The following is a 21,119-nucleotide window of genomic DNA, read 5'->3' on the forward strand; positions in this document are numbered from 1 at the left end:
GTGTCTGGCCGTAAAATTAAATTTTTAAAAAGACTACAAAACTTGAGAAAACTCAGGCTCCCAGAATTCCTTCTATCACTTCCGTGCATACGGGTTGTCTAAGGGACAGTTGCACGGGCGGACTTCCTTTCGCTCCGACATCTTGACGAGGAAACATGGTGAGGCTACGGATAACACGTTTTATTTGGGAAAATAAAACATTTAAGTGGCTTTTTTGTGTGTGTTTGAGTCCCCGGTTTTTCGGAATTACCATTTGGATCAATGCAGGTTATTTGATTCCATAAAAGTTGTAGGAGGGAATGTTTATAACTTAAAAGAGTTTACGTACTGTGAAGGATGCTAGCTGGTTTGCTAGATCCACCACGCTTTCATCTGCGCGGAGCCGACAGAAAGCTATCTAAGATATTTACGCCAGTCATATCGCTTATTGAAATAATAAAAGTAATAAATTATTACGAGCCCTAGTTAAATCATTGTTAAGAGACATAAGAGTACAAAACGACAACATTTGTATTTGGGTAACCATTGGAAGACAAGGCCGTGACACCAGATTGTGTGACCCACCGTATTTCTGCTTCAAGTCATCAATATTCTTCACAATTTTTGATAAAGATAGTTTGACACATTTCTAGACTAATAAGATGCCACTTTTTTTTTCTTTTGCTTTCTTAGACCTGATTTAAGTCGAGTGCTTATTAACAAGCTTCTGCATTGTGTCAAGAAATGATTTTTTTTGTTTATTTAAGTTTATAGTTGATTTATGGTGTGATGTCTTTCTTTACATGTAAAACTATCTTCCTACTGACTTTAAATTTGAACGTTTGGTCAGCAAAAAAATGTTTGTACAATTGCCTTTCTTTGTCAAAAATCAATGTCTATCCTATCGCACTGACCGCTGAATTGGTTTTTAAAATCCAGTTGCAAAACAAAATTAACCGCCTAGGGATTTTGTCAAGATTAAGATTTACATTGTAAGATTATTCATTAGTCTTCACACTTGTTAGATATGTGTACAAATAAATGATTCTCTTTGTAAAAAATAACCCTGAATAAGTGAACTTACAAGTGTTTTCAAAGTTTATGCTATATTTCATCATGTTACAAGGCTTAATATTGTGACTAAATCCATTTAAAATCTTATCCAGATCCCATTGCTTCTGTGTCTGGGGGGTTTTTTTTGTGATGGTGGCTGGTATTTTTTTTTACCTCGGGGGTTTCTGTTGGGGTTGCTTCTCTGTTTCTGTATAGAATTAACTGAGTTTGAGATCTGCTTTGTGTTCCAATTACCTAAACATTGACTGTATTATAAATTATTACTTAAAGATTGTCAGATTTAGGACAAACAGATAAAACATTAATGGCAATCTTTTCATACCGGACCAGTTAGTTACTTGGTTATTGACATTTTCTTCTTCTGCTTCATGTTAGTCATGTGAATCAACAGAGATGTTGCTTCGTAACTCAGTTGTTTTTTTTGTTTGTTTTAAACCTAATAATCATAATGAACATCAAATCAAAGGGCTCTGCACACATGTATGTGTAGGGTAAGCATGAGGTCTGTGTGAAGAATTTTAATTTGATGCTTTTTGCTTCCAGCCTCCTAAACAGGACAAGAAGAAGGACACTGGGAAGTCCAAGAAGGACAAGGACCCAGTCAACAAGTCTGGAGGCAAAGCCAAGAAGAAGGTGAGCAGTGGTCAGCCTTTATCTGAACCTCAAAACAAATACTAAATGTTTGAGTGTAACACGATCCCTTTGCTACTGAGCAGAAGTGGTCCAAGGGAAAAGTGAGGGACAAGCTCAACAACTTGGTCCTCTTCGACAAGGCAACCTACGACAAGTTGTACAAAGAAGTTCCCAACTACAAACTCATCACCCCCGCCGTTGTGTCGGAAAGGCTGAAGATCCGTGGCTCTCTGGCCAGGAATGCCCTCCAGGAGCTGCTCGCCAAAGGTACACCCCACCATCCAGCTCTGGCCACTATGCTGGTCCATTTGGGATGAGCAGGAAGTCATCTAAAGTGGATGTAGATAGTTTAAATATGCTTGACTATTTGTTAATTAGTCCTATTTTAATTGGGAAACGTAACAGAATATGGATACTGGAATTAGTCAGTTTGTAGAAGGTGTTATAGCATCTACAAACTTGTTATAACAAAAGTGACCTTTAAAAGCCCCAAGTCAATTTTAGGCCTTAAAATATCTTAAATATGTGCAAAGTTTCCACGAAATGATATTTAATTTTTTCTGAAATGTGTTGATGTGTTCTTCCACTGTCATTTCTTTTCATTGTGAACCAACTTTGAGAAGTGCTGTAGAAGTCTGATGTGATTTTTACAAAACAATGACATTGGTCAGCTTAAAGTACTGTAGTCACATCAGAGTCAAAATACCAAGTTACGGTGATGATTACATCTGTGTTACAGATGTAAGCAAGTTTAATATGATTTTTGGAGTAATTAGGTCAACTTTTTGTATTTCTCGTTGGTTTTGTACTTCAGTATTAAGAGCATGAAAGGTCTAAAATGTAACTTGCAGAAACCTCATTGTGAATGTTGGTGAGTTGGATACCCGTTCACCATCAGGGAACGCTCACTCAGGATTTATGTCCTTAATGTGAAGCACAGAGACAAAGATGGCACAAAATGAAATTTACTGAGACAATAAAAATTCATTCAAGTTGACAAGTCAGACAATAAGTGAGCAGTCATCAGTGCTTCTCATCAGCTGTCATGTCTATCATATTTCATTCTTCCAGTTTCAAATCACATTTATTCCCTCTGAGTCGTTTTTACCTTTTAAAATATAAAATGCTTGATGGAAGAAGGTTTTACACAGGAAAGGTGACTTTAGAACTATTAATGGTTGTCATGTCTTACTTTTTGTTCCTAATAGTTTTTACTTCTCTTGTGAGACCTGCAGCTATAACTGGTATATCAGCTTGCGTCTTTGACTGTACATCTGTCTGTCTGTCTTTTAATGACAAGCATGTTTAGCTTTTTACAGCCAGAGAGAAATAGTGGTCGCACTGACCTGCAGACACCTGCTATGAACAGCTTTATGAGTCAATTAAATCTGACACCTTCAAACTTCAGGGTCAGGCTGACTGATGGAGCAGCAGCCTGTGTTTTATTTGAATGTGTCAGCTGTTCCTACTGTTACTCTGACATTTTCATACTTCATTGTGAGTTGACTACACAGGGCTATAAAAAGGATGATCTGAAGTTAGCCCTGTTTTGTCTTGCAGGCATGATCAAACTGGTGTCCAAACACAGAGCTCAGCTGATTTACACACGTAACACCAAGGGTGGAGATGAGGAGGCAGCAGCAGAGAAGGCATAACCAGGTACAGCAGGAGACTGGACTTCTCCACACATCTCACCATATAGTGTGTTTTGGTTTCTATTCTAACCTACCTTCTTTTTTCCTTTTGCAGGTTCTCCTGTGTGTGTTTCCTGCGAGCTGTTTGTAATGAAAAGTGTAATAAAATTGTAAAGACAAAACGAGTTTGTCTGTGTTTCTTTAACTAGATTTGTTTTCCTGGGTCTCACTGGTTCATCTTTGATTCATCTAAGCATTTACTCACATTTACGTGTTTATCTATTCTTGTTTTTTAGTTGGCAGCTGACAGGTCTTAATACTTGTATGTATGAATGAGTGGACAAGCGTTAAATGCAGAACCCTAACAATTCAGCATCTCCTGAAACTGAAGGAGATGCTCCTTCAGTCTGACAGCGTTGATAAAACATTTAAAAAAATTATATCAAAATGAAACAAGTAGGAAAAATAACATTGCAAAAAATGTTACCATCAAAATTATGATCATAATCACTAAAAATAGGTATCTTTTTAGCATTTAAAACTTTCTGCATAATCTACTGTAGACTCAAGGGATTTATTGCTTCTGCTTATCTTGCTAAATCTTTAAAACATAATAGGTTCCTAATATAAATTCAGTTGTGTACACTAACATAAATTTAAACTATTCCCTCAACTCATTCAGGATTCCATAAATGTTCTGTTTGGCCATAAAAAGCATCTGGCTATGGAGGTTTATGGTTTGTTGATAACGGCATGAAAAGAAACTCAAATGTTTGCTCAGGGCAATTGATGTGCGGCACTTTGGTGATGGATGTTGCTAACCCTCCCTTTGTCACCGTGCAGCATTCCCCCGAGCACCGACAACCAAACAAACCGCAGGGTTTACGCCTTCGACATGCACGCAACATCCATCAGGTCCTCCAACACTCAGCCTGCAAAGAAAACAAACAGAGCTGCATTTGTCTTTTCATTCTGGCTGTCAAGCACAAGCTTCAGATTATAAAATGAATTTCAACATTTGCAATGGCTCTCCGCTAGTGGACTTAGGACATTTTAAATAAAGGTTAAAATGTTAGAAGAATCAAACAGCAGTAACATGGCTGCAAAATGGTTCAGTTTCAGCATTCAATCTTGTGTTCACACCTACTGTCAATTATTAGCATGATAAACAAGAAGTGGAAAGAAGCTCAGCAGCAGGATTTAAAAATGACATTACGACAAGGTAATTGTAATGTTTAATGGTTTTAGAAGAAACGTTATCAGGAAAAAATAAACTGGACCAAAAGGTATAATGTAAAATGCAATTTAACTCCCAAGTGTCTCAGCAGAACAAAAATAATAGAACAAGGAAGCTCAATTAAATTCACCATAAACTTACCATAAACTGTTCACATCTTTTATTAGGTCAAGATGTTCTTTTTCACTCAGTGACCAGAGGTATACAGGCCGTTACTCTTGTCCAGTCGGACCTTTTTCCTTTTCAGCTAGTTTAGTTGATGTCACGTCTGATTTGCTCCTACTAGCATTAGACCTAAAACAAAGCATCAGTCAAGCTTAATTATTCAAAAACAAAACATCTGCAAATTCTCCATGAAATACAAAACAATATGTTTTTATTATTGCGACAGACTGGCGACGTGTCCAGGGTGAACCCCACCTCTCTCCCAGTACTCAGCTGGTGATGGGCACCAGCACCTCCCGACCCCACTAAGGACAAGGGTGTTAGAAAATGGATGGATGTTTTTATCATGTCACGTGATAGAACTGGAATGAATGGAGATTTTTTTTGTTGTTGTTGATTTATGAATAAAAGGCTGATTTTGAAGTTACTGATGGATCTTCACATAGAAGTTCAGTAGCTCTGTAAGAATTAGGATTCCAGTAATCAAATTTCTCGTATGAGTTCAGTAACCCATACTTCCCACTGGCTGAGCGATCTGGAAGCTCATCTTCATGTGGAGAGCCACGACTGAAGTCTCAGATTAGAAGGCACTTGATCAGACTCTGGGTTGGGCAGTGAAAGTGACACAGAGCATGAAATACAGCTGCCTTTGCTCATTGCGGATGGCTCTGTCTCTTTCTGTGTGTGTGTGTGTGTGTGAGTGATGGAAACTCTGCCCTCTCCTCCTCTTTCCATTTTTGTCTCTCACTCAGACCCGCACTGACGGTGATGTTTAAATGTCTGGAGGACAGAGTCAGAGTGGGAGCGCCGTCTCGCGGCGATCAGCCTGGATGCGTCTCCCAGCCCTGGATTTATGGCACGCAGCTGTTGAGCGCCTGACAGACGAGTGAGGAGCTCGAGCGCTGCTGCCTCTCAAGCTGCTGGGAGCAGCTCAGGATCTGCTGCTTTGGAGAAAAGGACTGCTCTGCCTCAACACGCAACCGTGAGTAGCCTGGACCGTTTTCATTCCTCTTCATTTGTCGTGCGTGTCTCCTCTTAAAATGAACTTAGAAAGGGTTTTACAGTGCTGACCTTTAACCTAATAAGTGTGGTTTAAAGGTTTCATCCACCTTAGCGTTTTATGTGTTGCGCTGTGATAACTTTCCTTTCCGCTCAGAGATTAGGATTTGGAAAGTATGTTTTTAGTGAGCCGGCTGTGAGCAGTTTTACCATACATGGCCAACAGAAGTGAAACACAAAAATAACTCACTGTAAGTCCTTGCATTAGTCTTGTAGACTGTAGTTTTACACTGCTTGGTTAATATCAGGTATTGCCTCTGAGTCTGTAGACCATATTGCTTTTTTTAAAAAAAAAAAAAGTAGTTCACAACACTTGCGTCCTATTTTTAGAAATGAAGGCATCATAGGAGAGCATTGAGACTTGACACCGGCTATCCTCTATACACACAGAGTGAACTACAGCCCCGGGCTCACAGATCTTTTAAGTATTTTCCTTCCTTTACACATTTAATAGTTGCTAACCAGCCAAAACCTCCAGCGCATGATTTGTTCAAGTTTTAGCTCATGTGGAAACCTGGATTACAGCCCGGACCTGAGGATTTGAAGTGATCAGATCCTCAGTCTCATCCAGAGGCCAGAAATCATCAGGGAGACACATTTATCCAGATAATGCATTAGAGCACTGGATCTCAATCGTTTAACAGCACATGAACATTTTACATAAAAAAGGGCATAGACATTTTTTTTACCCGATCAGAAACTGTCATCTATTTGCACTGTGTGTTTCATATTTGAGTTTGAAACTAGCAGATTAACTTAGAAATGGTCAGATTTTGTGCTAAACTCTGCGCACACTAAGCATTCCTGGCAGTCTGCCAGTGAGGCTCTTCAGGGAGTGTTTATTTGGGTTGCTATGGAGGGATCAGCCTGCGGTTTAAAGCCTGGTGGCAGGACTGAAAGTGGAGCTGAAGGGCGCATCAAACGGATCCAACCTTTACGACGCTGCCTCCTCCTTTACTTTCCAGCAGCTGAATGCACAGAGGCCTCTTAATGTGTTCATTTAAAGTAATTACACTGGATTCCAGCAAAATTCATTAACCATCATAATGAACAAACCAAGAGCTCATTCGCTTAAGGTTCCTGGTCTGATCAAGGTGTGAGCACACCAAAAGCTGCTGGTGTTAATAGATGGAGCTCTGGGATATTGGAATGGGTTTAATTGGGAAAGTGTTCATCTCTGTCAGGCCTCAGTGGAGATCCCTGGAAATGGCAAACATTTAAACGTGAATAGATCCATGCTCTCGAAATCAGCAGATGACGAGCAAACCGGCTGTTTTCCGCGCAGATTCAACACTCTAAACTTGAGTCATTCCCACAGATATGATTAAAAAACATAAATGAGGTGAGATACATGCCAGGAAAAAAAAAAACAAAACAAGCATTTCCACATAACTTATTCCTTATCGAGAGCGCTGCTCGTCTCCCCCTCCCCTCCCCTCCTGTGAGGATATCGCAGTTATTTTTTTCCCTCCTATTTGGAGGCAACATTCATTTATTTGTTCATGAAAGAGGGGCTATTCATCACTGCTAAGCTTGCAGGGCATGTGACAGGTCCTGTGGAGATGCAGATTTGGTCATAGAAACACTTTCAGCCTTTTATGCCTTTAACACACACTCTCCAAGTGTTTACTGCAGGCAGAGAGAAACAAGCCGGCCCTCTGAGAGCCGGGAGCCAGCTCCTCTGCTTTTATCTGTGGGCCCTCGCTGTGCAGCTGGAAAAAGATGTTTACCTTCATTATTTGCAGAAACTTATTTTAGCCTGTTGGTACAGTTTGCCACTGCATGTTAATTCGGCTTCCGGCCATATCAATGACGGCCCCTGGGGGCCCACAGAAAGAAGATGTGCTCGGCTGAGCATCTGTTCCTGTCGGGGAAGAATTGCTTTTCGGCTCGAGGAGCGTTGGTTTTAACATGATGGAGAGCAACCTAACATCTGCGCTGTGCGTAAATCTGTGAAGCTGCGTGGAGAAAACACCGCTAAGACAAGACGTCGTTGTTTGGCTGGAGATCTAAAGCAGTTTTGTCTTTATTTTCTACCTGTTCCGGGTGGGTTTTTGTTGACTTGTCGTAACCCGAAGCTGACGGGGTTTCCCCGCAGTTTTTCTCCTCAATGGCAGCAGTGTACTCTGCAGCTATTTTTTTGATTATTATTACAGATCTATCAATAGAAACTGACAGAGCTCCTCTTTCACTGCAGCCCTGTCAGGCTTTCAGCTTCTTGGACACACACTTGGCTTGTCTCAGAGAAATCTTCCCCCAAGGTTCCTTGGTGTCACCTTGTCAGGTGGTCCAAATGTGCCGACTGGGGTCTCCCCCAGAGGGGTCCGCAGTCTGAGCCTGATCTGACCTCACGTGACCTGAGCACAGAAAACGAGTCCTGGGTTGCAACTTAAACCTCGCTGTGATTCTTCCTTTCATCCTTTTTTCTCACTTTTTCAACCACAACCTTGGTTTTTATTGTTTTGTTTTTTTCACCCAGGATGATACATGGTTTCTTTTACAAATACAAGAGAGTCCTGGCAAAATCACAGAAGCTCTTTCAAGGTGAAGAGCAGCAGTGAGCATCAAATTTCAAATATCGCCATAGATTCTCAGCTGAATTTAGATCTGCCCTTTGACTAGGCCATTCTATGGCATAATTTGATCTAAACCATTTCATTGTAGCTGTGGGTGTATGTATACAGGTGATGTTCTGCCTAACTTTATCCATTTTCCTATCAAATCTGACCAGGTTCCCTTTGAATAAAATCATCCCCACAGCATGATACTATATTTCACACTGAGGGGGACATTTGGAAGATAATGTACATTTAGTTTTCTGACGCAAAGTTTTGTTTTGCATGTGCACAAAAAAATTGGTTTTTGGTTCCAGTAGGCTGAGAACCTCTTGGTTGCTTCTTTTATGCTCACCTCATGTCTTGTGTAGGTTTAATGCTGAGCCATATTCTTTACTTTTCTGGATAAAGGACTGAGCAGTGCATTGGGACGTTCAAAGCTTTAGAATCAGCGTTCTCCGTCTTCAAATTTGCTGCAATACAGAGCGCCTCAGGCCCACAGCCGTTCCCGCCTCTCGGAAGAATCTTGAATAATTTGTGTTGCAACATTTAATTTACCTTTGGGCTTAATAAAGTAATTTTCAATTGAATTGAATATTGTTTAAAAACTGACTTAAACTTCTCTACAACTTTCCTGCTGTTGTTTGGTCGTGATGCTTAGCCATTTTAAAACCCCGTATAATTATCATTTCACTAAGTAGCCTTGCTCCACGTTGTGTTGTTCTATTAAATAAAATCATTTTTGAAGTTCTCGCTGCATCGTCACTTATCAAGCTGATACTGTCAGCAGGAAGCGCTTCTGTTCTGTAGTAAGTTGCATTTTCCTTTTCCCCTTTTCAAAAGGGGCTGGAAATTGAGTAGGGTTTTGTGTTGGCACCGCTCTTATGAAGCCACAGTGCCCGAGCGCCGGGCTCATGAATCACAGACTGCACAGTGTGTGAGAGAAGCATTATGTGGATGTGTCATTAGGCGGGGTGCATTTATAAAGCCAAGCTGAAAGGCTGGAAACTATATTGGATATAAACATTGTGTGCTTAAATCCTGCAGTAATGGAAACTCAGTGTCAAAGATGAAAATTCACCAGAATTACTGTATTCAGTAACCCGAGACCACAACCACAGGAAAGATGACGCACGTTTCTTAACAGATTCCAGCGTTCATCAATCTCCCTAATGCTGCTTGTTTTTGTTTTGTGTGGAAGCTCCAGTTTCAGTGATAAAGAGGGCAGAGCATTTATTTCAAACACTCTTCCGTATCAGCAGTTTCAAGCAAATATCTGATGCATTAACTGTCATAACAAAGAGGATGCAGCAGCATTCTTCAGGGATTATTTATCAATGCTTTTAATCGCAATGATTGCGAGACGAACGATGCTGCAACAAAACCGTAGAAGCTGCTTCTTGCTTTAAAACTAAAGAGAAGAAGAGAAAGATTGTTAAATACGTTTTTGTGTTAAACCTTCTTATTTGTTGGCAATCGATATTCAGGGTGATTTTTTTTTTTCTCGATTTGAGATTTATACTTTATATGAAAATTACAATATTGACACTTCATCTTGAAATTGTGTATTTTTTTTTATAAATAATTGCTCGTCACTAATTAACCTATAAATAATCACACAATCTACTTGTGATTAATTATGCAAAGAAACAAAAACATGAAGTAACTTACAAACTGCTAACTGGTTAAAGAGAAATTCCAGTGGAAGCTGAGAATGAACTTTTAGACTATTAGTGCATGATTTAAAATCCAACTTTCTTTTCTCTTCCTGAAGTTTCAATGCAAGATTCTGCACAACATTTTGTCCTAAACATCCGACATAACTTTCAGTTCAGAGAGAGAAAAGTAAAGAGCGTACTTGAAGTGAACCACCTCGGGTCAGTCAGCCTACCACCAAAATAAAACCCATAGAAAGCTCCTCACTTTGGTCCAGAATAAGACTGTTGTGTCTCGTCTCTGCACATGTTTGTGTGTTTCCGCTACGTGGACCAGACGTGGCATCAAACCAGGCCAGGTGGGTCAGGCACCTGGCCTGGTCCGGTTCCCGAGCTCCAAGCAAATCTTAAGCAGCACAAAACGCCATTTTGTTAGGCATGCTTTGTTTCATCTCTACCACAGGAGGTTTGTGAAGGCAAAACAAATTAGGCCTGTTGGAACTCCAAAGGAGTGAAATCGGAAAAACGAAAAGAAAGCAGAACAAAAGGCCATTCTAAATACAGAGGCTTGAAATCCATTGGCCAAACTTCTGTATTTCTCTCTCTGTGAGTTCATCTCTCTTTGCGTCCAAACTCAGCCACAGACTCTCCCTGCAGTCGTTACGTAATCAGGCCCTAATAGACCCACGAGAGTAGATGTTTGTACAGCATTAGCCACGTTGCATTGGATAGCCATATAGAACTGAAAGCAACATTGTTATCCAAGGTCTGACGTGCACATTGTAACTTTCTGAGCAGAAAAACCAAATAATGCATTCATAGTACACAATTCTTTACAAAGGAATGTCTGTTCATGAATTAATAATGTAGTTCTTCATGGTAAAGGCCTTCTGCAAAAGTTTTTACCAGATTAGTAAAATTTCTCCAAAAGGTTTGTATTTCTACAAATTGTCGACAGCGTTTAGAAAAAAAAAAGCCTTTGTGTGTGTTTATTGATTCATGCTGTGCAAAGCCTCTGGACATTGGTGCCAATGTTTTCTTCAAAAGAGCTCAAGTCCTTGTACATTATTTAGTCATCACTTCTAAGTGTTATTGAAATTATTTGCATATTTTAAAACAAAACACAACAATGTCTCTTATAGAGCAAATTGTCATTTAGTTTGTTATATGTATTAAGTTTCTGTCTGTTTAGAAGTTTCCCCCCATTCTCTCATATCGTCCTTTAAAAGCATCTGAACAGCAGAATTTCTAAGAACCCCAAGGGAATTATAAGCACAACCCTTTAATCAGGCAAGAAAAATAAATAAGTTTCATCCATCTTCCCTCTAAGCCTGACCAGCTTCCCTGTCTCTACTGACAAAAAGCATCTCCACAGCATGATCCTGCCACCAACATATTTGGTGATGTAGCATGCTAGCTTTGAGCAGCAGATAGCTCTTTGCAAGCAGGTCAAACTGCTACATTTTAGTCTCATCAAACGGCTTGTGGCAAACTTTAAATGGGATTCTTTACATATATATATATATATATATATATATATATATATATATATATATATATATATATATATATATATATATATATATATATATACAACAATATATGTATATACCATATACATATATGGTATATGGTATATATATAAGTCAAGAGAGACCAGTTCAAGCTTGTGTCTGTAACGTGGCAGAAGGCTGAAGCAGTGGGAATATTTTTGCAAGCCGCTGTATTCAGTGATTATTTTTTCAGAGAGTTTTGTGTTTTGTTGAGGTGTGGTTGGGTTTCTCTCCACCAATGTGTCTTCAATCTCTCATTCCTGACTGATGTCACGGCACGCCATGTTCAGTCTGACTTAAAGCATCTGTTTCTCTTGTCTGTGTACCTGTCAACATGTGTCGCCCTCATCCAGCAGATGGTTCGGGAGCAGTATGTCAGCACCACCCAGGGCGTCAGCGCGCCACGGCCCGTGCCCGACTACATCTACAAGATCGGCATCTACGGCTGGAGGAAACGTTGCCTCTACCTGTTTGTGTTGCTCCTCATCGTCATCCTGGTGGTCAACTTTGCCCTCACCATATGGATCCTCCGGGTGATGTGGTTCAACGCGGTGCGCGCTGCTCGCATTTTCCGTTCCATTTCACTCCTCCTTTAGAATACACTTTAAATTCTCTGTTATTTTCTAGTCCACTAACATTAGACGCGCATTGCAGCAAAGGCGTTTTCACCATTAGCTTGTTTAAAGAGGACAGTGCAACTGCTATTTCAGGGAGTCTTTTCAGCTTTCTGTCTCAAGTCCAGATGGCAACTGCAGATTTATGGAGAAACAGAGATGCACCAAGCAGCCTCACACACATACTCATATATTTATAGACATGCTATCTATTTAATTAAGAGCCTGCCGATGAGCCCAGACCCGAATATCACAACAATCAAAGCAGTGAATGTGAATATTTAAACTCAGCTGAAGCCTGTTTTGTGTTATTTTATTGATTAAAATTAAGTCTTTTATTTTAGGAAGGGATGGGACTCCTACAAGTACACCCTGATGGAGTAAAGCTGGAAGAAGGCGAGTCTGAGTTTCTTTTCCCGGTCTATGCTCAGGAGATTCACTCCAGAGAAGTAAGATCAACATAAACGCTCACTTTATCTCCCACATTCCTCCTCGTTGTCTGGTCGCTCTCCTCTCCCCCCTCATCCCTTCTACCTTCTGCTTTCCAATTAATCGTCAAACTGTTGTTTGCTCAGCCTAGCAGCCCGACAGCCTGCCCATTATTTCATCCTGTTTACTAAACGTTAAACTGGAGCGAGAGTTGGAAATGTGCCGCCATCATCTGAATCTGCAGACACTCGTGCAGATATTGCCTCGCCTCAGCCAGGGTGCTGCATATTTCTCAGTGCAGTTCTGGTTTCTTTTTTTTTTTTCGTGGGGGAACGTGTCAGAACAAACTGGATTTGGCAGTCCCACGCAGCGCACATGGCGAAGCGCTCAGCTCCCCATTAACCTCAGGGATATTTGTGGTGAGGAGTAGTTTATGGCCTGCCTTCTAGCAGCAGATGGGAACACTTTGCTGCAGTTGTTTGCATGTTATGGCTTTTCTTGTTCATAACAATTTTTTTAAAGCTTTTTTGTTTTTTCACAACTCTCATTAAAGAGGCAAGACATCCCTCATTTATGGATGGGCACATTCTCTAATGTATTATATGGCTATCTAATGAGACTCAGTGACTCACGTCGCCGTCCTTCGTCTTTTGTATGAGAAGTTTGTTACTTGGATCATTTTTATAAAAGCGTCTTCCTTCCAGGACAGAAACAGAAGTGATTTAATGCAGGGTGGCTTTCTGTTCATTAAAGGCTCATGTTTTCTGTCTGCCGATACAAATTACAGGCTGCTTCTGTCGCCTTGTGCAAACATTGTTGTAAAAATGGTAAGAAGAAGTTTGTTTAAAAGCAAACCATTTCACAGTTTGTCTAATGTTACCCCATTTATTAAACGTTTGACGTGTTAATGAACTCTTTTTCTGAGGAGACTGAAAAAATCAGTCAGTGTTAAGGAGTCAACTGTACAAAAAGAAACGATAAGTAACTGTAGAAAAACACCAAAACAATTGTTTTCCCACTGATGCGTAATTGTGTGTTTTCTGATGTATATCTAATGTCCAAATGCTTACTATTCACTCATGTCTTGCTTTGACATTCACAATTTACCAATAAGAGATATATTTATAGTTGCGGTGAAGTTAATTCTAAATCATGTCAGCCAATTTCCACACATGCTCCCTCATTTGTTGAATGAACTCATCCTCACTCAATACAGCTTCAAGGGAGAAAAGAGCAAAAATCCAACTTCTAGTCAAAGTTCAAGCCTTCCCAGCAAATATTCCATCTGGAATCAAGATGGTTATGAAGATAGTGAGTGTGAAATACAGATATCAGATGTTTCTGGTACAGTGTACAAGTGATAAGTGGGTGGTGTGATTCCTACCTTCTCTTTGAGGCTGATTCATTCTATGAATAGAAGTAAATGTATGGAGATTAAGAGTAAATACAACCTAAAAATATGCTTTACTAGATGAATATAAACTACATATTTTAGCTATGACTTTAACTTTACTGTACTCAAATATATCTGTTACACAATCAAGATTAAAACTGATTTTTTTTTTTTTTTTATAAAATGTTGACTTAATATGTTCTTTTCAGTTGGTTGAGCCACAGTGACAAGATGCCCTAATAAAATGAGTTTCTCATTTTGCTTTGCTGTTAAAGCTGCTGAATATGTTAATGAAATAAATCGTGTTCAAACTGACAAGTTTTCTATTTCTTTTGTGCATCATTATGGTGCAACGTAGCCTAAAGGCAACAAACTCCCATAACATGTAAAAACACCCCAGAGCTTTTTTTTTTTCTAACTGGCTAAATAGATGAACTCATTAAATGTGTGTTTTTGTTGTTCAGAGGCCGAAAACATCAGGAACAGCTTTAGTGACACTTCACATATTAGCCTTATTGTGACAGGAGAGGGAACTCACTAGCAACATGTGGGACCCATTTTTGATTTAAAAAAGACTCTATAGTATTTCAATAGTTACCATGTTGGAGGCAAAGTGAACATTTTTCCATCATGTATGTGCACCCTGGTCATAAATGCGTTTATCTTACTTTATTTTGTTTGTTCTGGAGGCTGTAAAGCGTCTTTTTTGTCCCTCTGCTTTCAGGACACTCCCCTAGTTGTGAATTCATCGGAAAATGTTTCCCTTAATGCCCGCAACGAGAATGGGAGCGTTACGGGGAGGACATCTGTGGGTAAGAGGACGCATGTCCACACGGAGACAATCCCGCGCTCACACCTCGCATTCGCGTGATGTATGGGGGCGATAGTAAAGTCACTCATGTACTTGTCCTGCAGGGATTCCTCATCCTACATTAGCAGTGACAAGAGGCCATCTGTCAATTTATAATCTCTTAGATTTCCATTTAAAAGCCATTACAGGCAGTGTTCCTGTCTCTGGCAATGCTTCCGGATCATTCTGTCTCCCATGGAGGGCTTGGCGCCCGTGGAGGGTCATATTTGTACATCTTTTATAGTCCTCCGATGGCCACGTTAGGATGCTTTGTCATGATTAAAAGGCCAGCAAATGACCCAACTAATTACTGTGTTCCACGATGCCATTATGTGTCCTTGATCGTTAAGTCGTAATCCGCAGAGCCTGCATGCTCCCAGCCCCAGGAGCATAAAACTAAAATGCTTGTTAGAGAAGATTGTGTGTCGTTCACAAATGTAGACACAGGCGCCGAGTTAAATGTCTCACTGCGAGATCCACCTGCAGTAGATTCTGCTCTCACAGGGCTGTGAACACAGCTGCAGTCAAGGGCAAAGAGACTGACCTGTGATGAGGCACCCTTCAGTAAAAACCTAATGGTGTTACTCATTTCTCTCTTAGGGTTGAATTCATCCACTTTGCTGATCACCTCAGCAATTCTAATAAGCTAGAAATTTTTCTATACCAATCTAAAAAGACTCGGAGTGAACCGATGAGGTCAAGTTTGTTCATGTGCCACTGCCAAACCCCTTTGAGGTGTTTTCTGTTACTGTTACAGGTCCCAAAGAGGCTCAGGGACACACTCACAACATGCTCTTAAACTCCCCCAACAACAACATGCTGTTCAGTGCAGATGGCGAGCAGACTTTGATTGGTCCGGACAAACTCCGAGTCACAGGTATGCGGGCGGATATCTAAGCTTGTGAATGCAGCACACACCTGTTGGCTGGCACTATTTGGAGAAAGATAACACACACCTCAAATGTGACATCAACGACAGGTTGGACAAACACAATGTGATTGTTTCCATGGTCTTTGGGTATAAATAGCAGAGTTTCATTAAAATGATCATCATTGTGACACATATTGGAGTTTAAGTTTAAAGTGCAGAATATGTGAATTTTCCCTCAGTTTTAATCTACTTAATCTGCCCCGGTAACTTTTGATCTGCATCAGAGAACAGTGTCTTACTGGAGCAACTGTGTGTGGAAAACTTGATTTTGGTTTGGAGTTTTCTTTCTTTGCTTGCAACTCTTCAGTAAACAATGATGCAAAACTAATAGAAAACAATTTCCCCTTCCTGATACTTAAACAATTTCATATTCAGGCACCAGTTACCATCTGAATTTTGTTCACGGTCTGCTAAACACTTTGCAAACTTTTCACATTTACTGCCACATTCAGTGAAGGTACCTATCAAGATTATCAAATTGAAAAAATGTAACCTCTAAATTATTCATTTTTTTATAGTAATTACTTTTGGGGGGAGAAAAAAAATCTAAATTTATGAGGCATTTGTTCTTTATAAATAAACAGCATTACCACAATTTCTAAAATGTCCTATTAAGTAGATTCGTCTGAGTAATTTTTAAACCACATAGTAAGAAGAGCTGTCATTAATTGCCAATATCTTCAGTTTAAAAAAAAATAACTAAAAAGTTTAAAACAATTGGAAGAGCACAAAACAAGGCTTGATAAGGACTCTAATTTATCTTGGCACCAACAACAGTGAGGAGGAGGATGGTTGGAGAGAACCAACATTTTTTTCTCCAAGGTTCACTGCAATAAATAAGGAGTTCAATATTACTAAGTTTTGTGTTTTGGTCAAATAAAATAGCTTCGCTCTGTTTTACATCCAAGAACCACAGGAACATTGTTGAGGACCTTTCCAGAACACTGGGAATTGTTTGTTTTTGCAGCCTAATCGCCAAATCGACATAGATGGTTTACCTGAACCTTCTTCCATGACATCTTGTTCCCTAAACTTAAACCTTTTTGAAATGTGTGGGGTGAGCTGAAGAGAAGTTGCAAAGTTTAACATGTGGTAAAAGACTAAAAGCCGAAAACTGTCCCGCTGACAAATATGAAAGGTTGTTGGTTGGAAGAGTCATTGCTGACTTGTGTTCCTAATTCCTATTTGCCTTCTGAAATTTGTATGAAAATTTCAAAAGATTTATCTCTAAATTCTCTGTTATTCATATTACACTGTTTTGCTCAGGCAGACCTTTTTTTTTTTTAGACTTTTAAACCATACAGTTAAATGCCTTTTAATGATCTCCCATGCAACTGAATTAGCTCGTATAAATGCATTAATGCCATACAGAAAACAATCCATCATGTGCACAGTTGGGGCTTGGAGTCAATAATCTGTATCATAAAACCACACAGAGAATCTTTTTTTACATAGCAAAGAGACGCAGGGTAACTATTTTCATTTATTTCCATCCTGCGCTCCGAATGTTTCGGCGGTCAGTGTTGATGTTGGTGCGTGCCACTGACCACAAACTGTGATGACTGATTAAACAGCGAGGCGGCTGATGGCTTCGTTTTGCCTGGGGTCAGTTTGAGCCCTCAGTGTTATCTGTCTCTCCGTGTTGCTTCGCCCAATTTACCGAGAGTCAAAGTGAGCCGACAGGCTGCTTCTCCTTTTTAAAGTCAAACTCAGAAACGCAGCAGATAGGATGGCGCTTTAAAATCAGCTGGCATCATTCCCTGAAGTTAGTGACTGTTAGCTCATTTTTATACCAAATACTAGTGAAAACCAATTAAACAAACTCTTAGCAATGTCCTGCATGTGTTTGCGAGAGCCTCCTCTTCCTTTGATGACTGGTGTTTATGTGTGTGTGTGTGTGCGTGTGTTTGTTTTCTCAGGTCCTGAAGGAGCTCTGTTCCAGCATTCTGTGGAGGTGCCGCTGCTGAAGTCAGAACTTTTGAAAGACCTGAAGTGAGGACCGCAGCTATAACATATCGTCACCTTCCTGAAATCATGGCCTTTTATTGTCGATTATTAGAGATATTCAGTGCACAGGATTCATAGAGCCACAGCTTTACCCGCTCTCTTCATTGTCAGAATCGGTGCTGTTGATGGGATCACAGTGATCTCTTTGTAAAGCCCTGCTGTTCTTCTTGTAGGCTGGAGTGCCCGACCCGCTCTGTGACGATGGACGCACCAAAGGGAGTTCATCTCAAAGCTCTGGCTGGAAACATAGAAGCCTCTTCCAACATGGACATCATCCTGCAGTCGACTTCAGGGCTGGTAAGAAACCAGTTTTATGCTTCCTGCTGACTTCTCTTCATCATCCTTCTTTAGGTCACCTGGGGAATGTGTACACAGCATGCTTTTGGCAGGGAACATGCAGCTTTATGCGTCCATGATGTCACGTGGCCACACCGGGGAGCTCCAGCACAGTTTGACAGGAGCGCGGCTCTTTCAGGTCGCTGAGCATTTACGTCTGAAACACCTTAGCCACTGCCCACAGAGAGCTGGTTTCACCACTTTCACTTCCTGCTGTAACTTACAGTGCTTTGCGAAAGTGTTCAGGGCCTCTTTGAACTTTTCCATATTTTCCCATGTGAAAATGATAAACCTTAACATAGTTATTCAAGATTTCAAGTGAAAGACCAACAGAAATAGGGCAAAATTATGAAGTGGAAGGAAAAGAAATAGAAATCTGACAACGGTGGTGTGCCATTATAATCAGCCGATCTCCGTTATCACTTTGTAATATTTTGCAGGACAGTTAAATGCACTGGATTTTCTTAAAGTGTATAAGAGTAAATGGGACTGAATACAAATATATACTTCACTTTAAGACGTTACAACTTTTCCACCACATCTGTGTGCTGCTTTGTGCTGGTCTGTATTGACCAGCACAAAGCTTTTAATTCCATTTTAATGCTTTTCAAATAGTTTGTGATTTCAACAGAGATAAAATGTGAACAATTTTCTGAAGTAATGATGCTTTTGGAAGGCATTGTAAGCTTGTACCTTTCAGTGAGCAGCATTTCGCATTTTTAAATTTAAATTTTTTCTGACTTTTTGCCACTTTCTTTTTATTTTGACTTCTTAGGCATGAAATATCCTAATTCCATCATACTTATACTTGCGCTTGTGTCTTATTTGATTGACCAAGACATTAATGCTGACCCACGGAAACTTGTTCTCCTCACGATGCAGCTGGTGCTGGATGCAGAGACGGTGCGCATGCCAAGCCTGCCGCTGAGCAAAGGAGGCGTTTCTGGAAGTACTCAGGATCTGTTCGAGGTCTGTGTCTGTCACAGTGGGAAGCTCTTTCTGTCCAAAGCTGCACGAACTTCCACTTGCAGCGAAAATCAGGACTGCTAGACGGACTCTGACAGTCATCGATTTTCTTTCTCTCTGAAGAAGCATCTTTTGGGAGTCAACAAGCACAACTGTTTGTATGGGGCTCGAGTTTTCTTCCTACTCTTTTTTTAATGCTCAGACCCAAGTGGGTCTGCAATTTTCCAACTTACACATTAAGCTGTGTAAAAATAAAAAAAAATGCATCCTGGCACGCCCCAAAACACACCCTCTTGGAGTTGGAGGTGAAGTAATGTTGGTCTATTGAACTATTCAAGTGATGCAAATTTGCGTTCCAGCTTAAAAATATGTGCATCACAGATTTATGAGAATGTTTTTACACATGCAGTATGATGGCTGGGCAATGAGGAGCTGGTAGCAGCTTACATCCTATGCAATATTATCTTGTGGTGCAATAAATTAAGTTAATGCATATCAAGGCCTTGGAAAACTGGGACATAAATTGTAATAGATTTTCTTTATTCTAGAAATATTTATTTTAGTTAATGATGCCTTCATCCAAAACTCCAAGCCCTTGGTATGTTGTGTTTTTTGTTGTTGTTTTTGTTTCAGAATTTAGTGTTACTTTATTTAACTTCAGGAGGGATTGGAAATGGTGCTACATTTTGAGTTTGCTATAGACAGTTTAGAGACTAGAGGCTTTTCTTTCCCTTCTTTTAAGTACAGTTATGTGAAGTGACTCCATCGTTGTTGCTAATTTTAAATAAGAAGAACCACATTGTGTCGACATGTAATGGATCTTTCTCATGGTATGTTTTGCCCGTCTTATTTTAGAGCTCCTTATGTAACCAAGGAAACCACAAGAAAGTCACAAACAGACCTGTTTGTTAAATTGTCTAATGTAAAGTCAAAGGAAAGCTGGTAGAGACAGTGGAAACTTAGTCAGGGATATTTGAATGAATAAAGGAGCAAATGATTGTTTGCGTCAGTGCTTTACATCAGTTGTTGTTCTTTTAACACATTATACAGAACAGGAGCTCAACATTTTGCCTTCACTGTATGGATGGAAGAGCCTGTTTGCAGCATCTGAAATATTTTTTTTTTAAAGGTAAATGTTTTTGTAATGACGATTTTTGTGAGTGAAGTATTGGTGTATTTTACATGCCTGTTTTTATCGCAGTTGTTTTGTATTGATTGTGCTGTGTTGGCATCGTAATATGAAAATAAGGGAGAATAAAGGTGATATGCAGTTCTCACCTCAGGTCTGTCATATTTTAACAAATGTAATGTTTATTTTATTTTATATGTTAAATAAATGCTGGTTTGCTTTTATTTTTTCTGTCATAATTAATCCATCTTATTTATATAAAGTGTTTTTTCTTCGGATCCAATGACTTTTTTTAACTACAGATTTGATTCAGTGGCGAACAAAAATACAACATTAATGTGAACGCACATATTCTTGACTGTATGTTCAGTGGCGCACTCTGCTGGAGAAGATCTGCATATACACAAACTTAAGCTTGATTCACAAGATCTTAAAACATTCACTTTGCATTAGTCTAATGTGATATTCTAATTTTCTGAGACAGATTTTGGGCTTTCTTTACCTGTAAGCCATAATAACTAAAACAGCAAAAAAAAAAAAAACAACTTAAAATATTTTTATTCAGTGTAATAAATCATAAATCAATAATCAACATTTCTCTTTCAGAGACGACTAACAAGAATTATTGCACTATTATGCAATATTCAAATTTTAGCGCTGTATTTACAGATAAAGTAAAAAATATGCATTGTGGAGAAATGTTGCAGCAATGAGAGGGGAGGCCCAGGAGTAGATGTTTGTTTTACTTTTTTATTATGAAAAAAAAAAAAATGACCAAAGGCTTGACCATCTTCTGCAGCTTTGGGAGATGCAGGTAACACACATTAGTGCTTTTTGTGGCCTGTTATGACACGGTTTTCTTATCTAAATTTAAATTATGGTGTACTTAATTGCAATAATTGCAGTATTTTGGAAAATCT

General features: G+C 39.6%; 2 protein-coding genes across 3 annotated transcripts; both read left to right on the plus strand.

Annotated features, from left to right (window-relative positions):
• Positions 1-22: 22 nt before the first annotated feature.
• rps25 (ribosomal protein S25) lies at positions 23-3,561 on the plus strand. The gene is made up of 5 exons (XM_044119533.1): positions 23-158; positions 1,597-1,686; positions 1,770-1,953; positions 3,247-3,345; positions 3,436-3,561. The coding sequence occupies exons 1-4, from the start codon at positions 156-158 to the stop codon at positions 3,339-3,341; spliced, it is 372 nt and encodes a 123-aa protein (XP_043975468.1). The 5' UTR covers positions 23-155; the 3' UTR covers positions 3,342-3,345; positions 3,436-3,561.
• A 1,943-nt stretch (positions 3,562-5,504) lies between these two features.
• On the plus strand, positions 5,505-20,423 carry sgcg (sarcoglycan, gamma). Of its 2 annotated transcripts, none has more exons than XM_044119536.1 (8): positions 5,505-5,704; positions 11,898-12,095; positions 12,503-12,607; positions 14,705-14,792; positions 15,588-15,707; positions 17,681-17,753; positions 17,942-18,065; positions 18,987-20,423. In XM_044119536.1, exons 2-8 carry the CDS (start codon positions 11,901-11,903, stop codon positions 19,152-19,154), a joined length of 873 nt encoding a protein of 290 aa, XP_043975471.1. In that variant the 5' UTR covers positions 5,505-5,704; positions 11,898-11,900; the 3' UTR covers positions 19,155-20,423. The 2 variants fall into 2 exon arrangements, with proteins under 2 accessions (XP_043975471.1, XP_043975470.1); XM_044119535.1 differs by having other exon boundaries at positions 11,901-12,095.
• The last annotated feature ends 696 nt before the right edge of the window (positions 20,424-21,119 follow it).

The sequence above is a fragment of the Gambusia affinis genome, linkage group LG06 (genome assembly GCF_019740435.1).
Source record: "Gambusia affinis linkage group LG06, SWU_Gaff_1.0, whole genome shotgun sequence".
In the NCBI taxonomy this organism is placed as follows: Eukaryota; Metazoa; Chordata; class Actinopteri; order Cyprinodontiformes; family Poeciliidae; genus Gambusia; species Gambusia affinis.

Coding starts and splice junctions, on each gene's coding strand:
- sgcg (XM_044119536.1), top strand. CDS start 11,901: ATGGTTCGGGAGCAGTATGTCAGCACCACCCAGGGCGTCAGCGCGCCA. Junction 12,096..12,502: donor GGGTGATGTGGTTCAACGCG/GTGCGCGCTGCT, acceptor CTTTTATTTTAG/GAAGGGATGGGACTCCTACA. Junction 14,793..15,587: donor TACGGGGAGGACATCTGTGG/GTAAGAGGACGC, acceptor TTACTGTTACAG/GTCCCAAAGAGGCTCAGGGA.
- rps25 (XM_044119533.1), top strand. Junction 1,687..1,769: donor GAGGCAAAGCCAAGAAGAAG/GTGAGCAGTGGT, acceptor GCTACTGAGCAG/AAGTGGTCCAAGGGAAAAGT. Junction 1,954..3,246: donor CCAGGAGCTGCTCGCCAAAG/GTACACCCCACC, acceptor TTTGTCTTGCAG/GCATGATCAAACTGGTGTCC.